The sequence below is a fragment of the Amphibalanus amphitrite genome, unplaced genomic scaffold (genome assembly GCF_019059575.1).
Source record: "Amphibalanus amphitrite isolate SeventyFive unplaced genomic scaffold, NRLGWU_Aamphi_draft 000340F_arrow, whole genome shotgun sequence".
Taxonomy (NCBI): Eukaryota; Metazoa; Arthropoda; class Thecostraca; order Balanomorpha; family Balanidae; genus Amphibalanus; species Amphibalanus amphitrite.
The window spans coordinates 578,044-586,282 of record NW_024881835.1 but is presented as its reverse complement, the minus strand read 5'-3'; the positions used below and the strand labels follow the sequence as shown (position 1 = coordinate 586,282).

The 8,239-nt window shown below is 53.7% G+C and overlaps 2 protein-coding genes across 2 annotated transcripts; one reads left to right on the top strand and one right to left on the bottom strand.

The window, feature by feature from the left end:
- Positions 1-270: 270 nt before the first annotated feature.
- On the bottom strand, positions 271-1,523 carry LOC122388966 (formin-like protein 3). Its single transcript, XM_043380565.1, has 2 exons — positions 1,281-1,523; positions 271-957 (listed from the first exon to the last, which is right to left on the bottom strand). Exons 1-2 carry the CDS (start codon positions 1,521-1,523, stop codon positions 271-273), a joined length of 930 nt encoding a protein of 309 aa, XP_043236500.1.
- Positions 1,524-1,778: 255 nt separating this feature from the next.
- Positions 1,779-3,369, top strand: LOC122388965 (uncharacterized protein K02A2.6-like). Its single transcript, XM_043380564.1, has 2 exons — positions 1,779-1,862; positions 2,242-3,369. Exons 1-2 carry the CDS (start codon positions 1,779-1,781, stop codon positions 3,367-3,369), a joined length of 1,212 nt encoding a protein of 403 aa, XP_043236499.1.
- The last annotated feature ends 4,870 nt before the right edge of the window (positions 3,370-8,239 follow it).

Sequence of the window (8,239 nt, the reverse complement as noted above, 5' to 3'; positions counted from 1 at the left end):
TCGATATACGCGCAGACTCCGCCTCTTCTCCTTCCTCCCGGATTTGTTGGAGCGTCTTTTCTGATAAGAGTGTAATTTCGAAGATTGAAGTTGTATGGATCAGTTGGTTTTAGATGAGTTTCTTGGAGGCAGTAAATTGACTTTTGAAATTTGATAAGTGCCTGTTTTAATTCATGCCAATTTTCTGGAATACCCCGGACGTTCCACTGTAGCAAGGACGTGTCAGTGTAGTGTCTGGCGTGGTGGGGCGTTATGCACATGTGAGACTACTTAGTGTTTCTGTCTGAGAGTGTAGGTGTGTGACTCGGCGGGTGCCGACTGGAGTCTGGTGCGGCGTGGGCGGCCCGGCGGGGTGGTGGGGCTGGGCGTGGATGAGTGGTCGGTAGTGGTGTTGGAGTCGGTGAGGTTGGAGTCGGAGTTTGACAGCCCGCTACGGACCGGCGCCTGACTCTTGTCTGTCTCCTTCGGCTGGGAAGCCGGGGGCGCCGGGCGCTCGCGGGGAGGTGGAGGAGGTGCAGGGGTGCCGTGAGAGTCGGCACCGGCGGCCCGAGGGGGCCGCGGCGGCACAGCAGGGGACCTGGCCGCGCTGGCCGGTCGGGGAGGGGGCGGAGGGGGAGCGTTGGGAGTCGACCGGCCGGAGGAAGGAGGGTAGCGGGGGGTGGGCGGGCGAGGTGGGATGTAGTTAGGCTTCTGAGGGAGAGGGGGGTACTCGGAGTGGTTGTTGGGGGGAGGACGGCGGACAGAGTCAGAGTTGGAGGGGATGATGGTAGGGTCGGCGTCCGGATGGGTCGCCACGTAGTGGCGGGCGTCCCTGGGCTCCCAGCCCTGACGGATCAGGAGGGACACCTGGCACTCCGCCAGCCACCGAGGGCAGCCGGGGTCGGTCGAGGGGTGCTCGTCGCCGCACCCGGCGCAGCACACCGAGGGGCTGGAGCAGGATGGGGAGTCGTGCCCCTCCTGGGCACAGGAGGAGCAGACGGGATGGGGGGCACGACAGTGCTGCTGGCGGTGGCCATAACGCTGGCACCGACGGCAGCGGAGGGGTTTGGGGGGATAGGGCGGACGGGGAAGGACAGGTACGCGGCCCTGACGGAGGCCGGCGGTTGGGGCGTGTCAAAGGTGAGGATAAGGATTTTGGGAGAGCGGGGAGGGCGATACACCCCGCGGACTCCCACGCGGCGAAAGCCCTCCTCCAGCTCCGGGATAGAGAGGGGTTGGAGGGATGGGGCGAAGATGGAACCCTGGCTCTGGTTGAGGTGAGGAGGGGCCCATGCCCGGACCTCCGCCCCCGCGACCCGGGTGATCGCCAGCAGCTGCTGACGCTCCCCCGGATCGCAACGGACCAGCAAGTCGCCACCGCGGAGCGGCCGGGCGCTGAGACAGCGTCCGACCGCCCCGACGAAGGCGTCCTCGACGGCCCAGGGCGAAAGCCCGGACATGGGTGACCCGTCCAGGAGCCGGAAGCGGATGAAGGATTGGGCGGAAGGACCAGGGTTAGGGAGGTGGGAGGACATGACAGGCATGTTGGTGTAGAGGTGTGGGTGTTGGGAAGGTGGTGTTGTAGGGTGGTGCTGTGGGTGGATGTCAGTGGTGTGTGCTAGTGTGCTGTTGTAGGTGAGAACGTGCGTGTGGAAAAAGGCAAGTGCGAAAATTACGTTAAGTGTAGAGCGTGTAACTTACGTTGGCGGCGAAGATCTAGATCGTAGGGAAGCGCTGACAAGACGTCGATGCTGCCACACTTCACTGTCGTCACTGACCATCGGCCACTGATAACGATCATGAACGACTACACCCTGGACGCAGTCGAGAACCCGAGGCTACAACGGCTGAAAGAGAAGACCAGTCTCTACAACTTCACAGCGGTGTGGCAAAAAGGAAAGGAGCACGTCATTCCCGATGCGCTGTCACGTGCTCCCTGTTGAAGAACCAACGCCTGAAGATGGACTGCTCATCCACTCTATTGAACACCACGTCCACTGCATGTCTATCGCTGTCATCAGTGAGGTCTCCAGCAAGCCTCCACATCTCCCAGACCCTCGACTCGACGAGTTGAGAAGGACAGCACAGCAAGATGAAGTCTACCAGCAGCTCCTGCTCGCTGTCTCTAAGGGCTTCCCTTCTTCGAAAAACATGCTTCCCCGCCCTCTCCTTCCTTTTTGGAATGTTCGCCACGAACTTTCCTCGCATGATGGACTGGTCCTGAAAGGTTGTCGCATCCTCATCCCCCACGCCTCTCGGAAGAGTACCCTCGAGGCTCTCCACGATGCTCACCAGGGCATCGAGCGCTCCAAGAGACGAGCTCGCCAAACAGTCTGGTGGCCTGGCATAACCAGCGACATCGTCAACACAGTCGGCAACTGCGCCGCCTGTCAAGAACGCCGGTCCAGTCTTCCTCAAGAGCCGATGGCAACTGAACCTCTCCCATCAAGGATTTTCGAGGATGTCTCGTCCGACCTTTTCTCCCATGCTGGCAGAGACTACTTCGTCTACGTAGACAGGCTTTCTGGCTGGCCGATCATCCATCAACTCCCACGGGGCGACACGACAAGCCGTCAAATCATCAAGGCTCTCCGAGAAGCCTTCGTCTCACTGGGGGTTCCCGTCAGGCTGCGAACAGACGGTGGTCCTCAGTACAAGAGCCGAGAAGTAGCCAACTTCCTCAAACGATGGGGTGTGCAACATGTCATCTCGACTCCGTACTACCCCCAGTCCAACGGTCACGCGGAGTCAGCAGTGAAACTGCTAAAGCACCTGGTCTCCAAGACAACTGAGGGTGGCTCGTTCAATGACATGTTCTATCGAGGACTTCTAGAACTGAGGAACACGCCTCGAGCCGATAGACGCTCGCCAGCACAGATGGTCTTCGGTCACCCTATTCGCTCCTGCGTTCCGGCTCATCACAGCACATTTGCTGTTCAATGGCAGCAGCATGCCGACGAGTGTGACTCCAAAGCGGCCAAAGTCCTCAACCAGGCACAGAGACACTACAACTCTTCGGCACATACGCTGCCATCGATGAAGATTGGGGTGCACGTCAGGATACAAGATCCGATCAGCAAACGCTGGGACAAGCTCGGTACCATCGTCGGTGTCGGGTACCACAGGGACTACTTGGTCAAAACTCCGAGCGACAGAGTCCTCTGGCGTAACAGGCGTTTCATCCGGTCATCGCTCCAGCTGCCACTGGAGGCGGCTGGGACGCCGTCAGCAGACCACCAGGGTCGCGGAGGACCACGGAGGACGCCATCAGAGGAACCGGCCACTGCGCCGCGACGCCGAGTCCGGTTTCAGCTGGAACCGGAGTCGGTTCTGCGCAGAGGCGCTCGTCAGAGACGGCCGCCGAACCGCCTGGGCTTCGACGACCACTGATTGGACTGCCTCGCCGGCAGTCCTGAAGAGGGGGGAGATGTTGTGAGCTGGCCCAGTCGGTGCGGCGGCATAGTATCCTGCCCCTGTCGGGTCGCAGTGCGGGCCGCAGCCGAGCCGTGCGGGCCGCGGCCGGGCCGTCCGGCCTGCCGCCGCGGGGCAGGCCGATCACGTGATCAGGTGTAAGCGGCACCTGATTGGTTGTTCGTTGTATGTGTGTGTGTGTGTGAGGTCGATGTCGTGTGTTGCTGGCATGGTGGGGTCAGTGTGCTTTCGGACTCGCTCCAATACAGTCTACAGACCGCAGCTCGCCTCTCAAGAGATCACCAGGGCAGGATCGACGACGACATCACACTTAACCTTCGCCCCAGTGGGGGGGGGGGCATATGTTACCACCCTGTCGCGTTTTTTTGCGTATAAATAAAAACCGCGGCGCGTAGCTCCGTGCCGCTTGGCATAGCTTTTTGTATGTACAGGGTGTTTCATAAAAATGTCCTGGTTTTGATTGCATTTTGGGGTGCCCTATTAATTGCAATCACGTGTTTTTTTCACTGCAATCGATAGCACGTGCACGGGAAATTTTCCTCACGCACCTTAGCTCACTTCTCACCATGAAGCATCTGAGTAAGGAAGAAAAAACAAAACTGGTTCAGTTTTACTGGTCGTCTCGTTCTATCACTTTAACACAGCGACAGTTTAGGGCTCACTTCAAAACCCGATTCACACCGTGCCCGAAAACAATCCTGCGTTTGCAAGAAAAGTTCCTTAGAGATGGGTCTATCCTCAATTGCTACAAAGGGAAAAGTGGACGACCAACGACACAAAGGACCCCCGAAAACATCGCCAAGGTGAAGTCCGTAGTCAATGGGGACCCCAAGAAGTCCATCAGGAAAATCGCCCAAGAAGTTGGCACAAGCCACTCAACGGTGCGGAGAATAATGAGAAAGGACCTCGAACTGTTCCCATATAAAGTGACAGTGCATCACAAGCTGTCGGAGAACGACAAACATCAGAGAGTGGCCTTCGTAAAGTGGGTCAAGGACCAGACTGCCGCTAATCCTGGCTTCTTGGATGGGGTCTGGTTTAGCGATGAGGCCCACTTCCACCTTACTGGACAGGTGAACACCCAGAACTGCCGTATATGGGCCTCGGCACCACCCGAAACGTTGATGGAAGTCCCACTGCACAGCCCGAGAGTGACTGTGTGGTGCGCAATGAGCTCCACCGGAATAATCGGGCCATTCTTCTTCGAAGACGGCAACGGGTGCACTCAAACGGTGAACAAGGAACGCTATGTCCGCATCCTGGAACGCTTCTGGGCCACAGTGCAAGAAGGCTCGACTTCAGGTGGTGACGATATCTAGTTCCAACAGGACGGGGCCACCCCGCACACCTCGAAGATGGCCCTCCAGTGGCTCCAGGAGCGTCTCGGAGAGAGGATCATCAGCCGCGGAACGGACACTCCCTGGCCCCCTCACTCCCCTGACCTGACACCCCTCGACTTTTACCTGTGGGGTTTTCTTAAGTCCAGAGTGTACAGCGGGAGCCCGGGGAGTCTCGGAGAGCTCAAGCGGGCGATCAGACGCCAGGTGCGTGCGATCACGCCCGCCACATGCGCCCGAGTTATCGGGCACGTGGCGAAACGGGCCGACGTATGTCTGCTCCGAAAAGGAGGACATCTCGAGAACGTGCTGTGAGCGGCGCTGAACGCATGATTCATGTTCGTGATATGTATGTAATAAATCTCCATTCCTTGTGGAATCGTTTGAACCATTGTGGCTGGATATGTGACTATTAGATTTTTCGTTATAAGCAAAACAAATCAGGACATTTTTTATGAAACACCCTGTACATCAATTTTGGACAATGTGTGAAATTTTTTACCCCAGGTCATGTCAGGTCAGGTCACCAGGTCAAGTTAACTGACCAGGCCTAAAAAAAGTTTGCAATCATGTCCAGCCTGCAGTGTTTGTCAGAAAGGTTTTAAACGTGGTGGATTGCATGATGTTATGGGCGCCTACAATTTGTATATCTCGGATTTTTTTTTATATCCGTGACCTAAGGTCAGGTCAGAGGCGTGCCCTTACCATTATAAGTCAACGGAGAAAAATAAACATGCCTGTAGATCCGTGTGTACGCATAGGAACAGTCCAAATATTTGAGAATCACAATGATTTGGACCACCCGTGACGACCAAGGTGTCTTTTTTGCTGATAGCCTCTAGAAAGGTCATCCGAAGTCATTTGAGGCTACAAACAGATTTTTGCCAATAACTCTCGATTGGAAAGAGATAGGACGCTGGGGATGGCCTCATTGCGTTTGTCTTATGAGACGCATCGAATGATATGCAACATGACCTTTTCCGGTCAGGTCATGACCTTGACCTGAGGTCAAATTTTTAAGTTGATCTTTCAAGGTTAAATTATAGTTCATTCGACGCGTCTCGTCGAGAGGAACACAATTCTGGCAATGGAAATGTCGTGGCTTTTTCTAGTCAAAAGTTATTGTCGAAAAACACTTCGCGAAAAAAACAGCTATTTTTTTGCGTTTTTGCCCTCTGGAGGCTAAACCGTTGACCTGAGGTCAATTTTGATGTGAACTTATCAAAAGAAGAGTTCAAAAGCTATCGATTGCTTTTCCATGCGTTTTTCTAGCTATCATAGTTCCTGTGATAAATGCATGTTTTCTGAAAAATGTAAAGACATTTGGCAAATTTTGACCTTTGATGACCTCCAGTGACCCCAATATTGCTCCAAGGCGAAAAATGACCGAAATACTTTCAAACGTACGCATTGAGAGCTATCGACTGCTTTTTACTGCGTCTTTCTAGCCCTCTTAGTTTTTTAGTTAGAGGTGGGTGGTAACATATGCCCCCCCCCGCCACTAGGGCGAAGTTGGCTGAGACCGCCACTAGGGCGCGGGTTAACCCGCGCCCGGCTGGGGGTCCTGGATTTCCAGTTTCCACGCCCTGCTGGGGGGGGGGGGTGTTTGAACACCCCCCCCCTTGTAACTCGGCTCCTGGGCCACGTAGCGATACGCGGAAGGCGGCGTTCGAAAGAGCGTCAAAAATGATGACGAAATCACTTCGGTCAATTTTTTGGTCAGGTCAAAGGTCAGGTCACCAGAGCATTGAAGGCAAAATTTCGCCGATTTCCAGGTCGAATGTCGAAAGTTCGAGCTTACTTTTACCGGCATCGTGTTCCTCTCATCAAGACGCATCGAATGAACTATAACTTGACCTTGAAAGGTCAACTTGAAAATTTGACCTCAGGTCAAGATCGTGACCTGACCGGAAAGGGTCATGTTGCATATCAGTCGATCCGTATCGTCGAGCTGAACACATCTAAGGCGTTTTCATCGATCTAGCATGCCTCTATCAAAAGTTATTTGCGAAAAACTGTTAGATACCATTCGTGAACTAAGATGACCTCAGGGCATAAACAAGGGTCACGAACACCATTTTCATGTTCAGTGTGTCTAAACCACTTGTAATTCGGTGTTTGGGGATGTTTATAATGTCTTTCATCCAAAACAGGCGCATTTCAATTTTCTCCCATTGACTTATAATGGAGGTCGCAAAATTGACCTGACCTTAGGTCATCGATATCAAAATTCTGAGATATACATTTTGTACATGCTATTGCTCTTAGCAATCGCTGAAAGTTTCATAGCCATCGGTCACTCGGTGTAGCTATGATAGACATTGAAAGTTTTTATGAGGTGAGGTCACTTCAAGTGACCTGGTGACCTGACCTTGAATGACCTTGGTCTGAAATTTTTACAACATGTGTAGAATTGATGTATGATAAGGTGTACCAAAAACGGCGGCGCTCCGCACCGCCGTTTTTAAGATATTCGCGAAAAACCACAAGGGGGGTGTTCAAACACCACCCCCCCCAGCAGGGCGCGGGTTAAGGCGGCTCCAGAAGCGCCTCCCCGTGTCACTGTGCAACGACTCCGTTAGGTAAGACCAAGACCAGTCGAGCGGATTGCTCCCCTCCCAGTGGCCAACATTTGTCCCCCCCCCTCCGTCAAAATGCGAACTATTAAAAAATTCTTCTCTGTAATAGGTTTTTGTTAGGAGCCTTACACGAATTTGACAAGAAACATTTAACTTAAGGCCGCCCCACACTGGAACTCGCATGCGGGTTGCGAGTTTTTGGGTTTTCGGGTTTATTCAAGTTCAAATCATACAATCTATGCTGAGTGACTCACACTACCAATTAACAGGCGAGTCTGCATGTTTTTAGCTTGCGAGCGACCTTGCATCGCATTCCAAAAGTTGATTTTGAGTCAACTTTCGCTTTTCCTCGCTGCGAGGTCTGCGAGTTCTGCGAGGTTTGCGGGTTTTTCGTTGGACCCGAATTTTGGTTCGTTGCGCTGGTATTGCGACTATGTGTAATTTTCTGAAGGTGTACCGGCTTCACTACATTCATAAAGTTGCCATAAAGGAACGGTCTAATCACTCTATGAATTAGCATTATGCCCGCAAACTCAAAACCCGCAAACTCGCAACCCGCATGCGAGGTCCAGTGTGGGGCGGCCTTTATTGTTCAGTGTCGGGAGAAGAAAATCTAAGCTCCGTACTTCAATTTCACATTTCCTACCATTTAGCACCAATCAGCTGATTCACCGCTGTTAACACTGCTCTGACCTAGAACCTTAACCCTATTCCTGGCGGGCTCCGCCGGAACAAGAAACTGGCGGGGGGGGGGGCCGATTCGGCCCCCCCCCTGAGATCTCGAGAACGAAGCAAGATAGCGACAAGCGGTAAACGGCATCGGATACGCACGGCCAAGATCTACAATTTTTACAAAGGTCATTTTCAGGTCAGGTCAAAGATGACGTCACAGGGGTCGAAAAAGTCAAAATG

Bases quoted from the DNA above. Each gene is read 5' to 3' on its own strand.
- LOC122388966 (XM_043380565.1), bottom strand. From the start codon at position 1,523: ATGCCTGTCATGTCCTCCCACCTCCCTAACCCTGGTCCTTCCGCCCAA. The intron at 958-1,280 runs GTCCGGGCATGG...TCCTGTGCCCAG, and splicing joins CCCGGGTCGCGGGGGCGGAG to GAGGGGCACGACTCCCCATC.
- LOC122388965 (XM_043380564.1), top strand. From the start codon at position 1,779: ATGAACGACTACACCCTGGACGCAGTCGAGAACCCGAGGCTACAACGG. The intron at 1,863-2,241 runs GTGTGGCAAAAA...GCCTCTCGGAAG, and splicing joins GTCTCTACAACTTCACAGCG to AGTACCCTCGAGGCTCTCCA.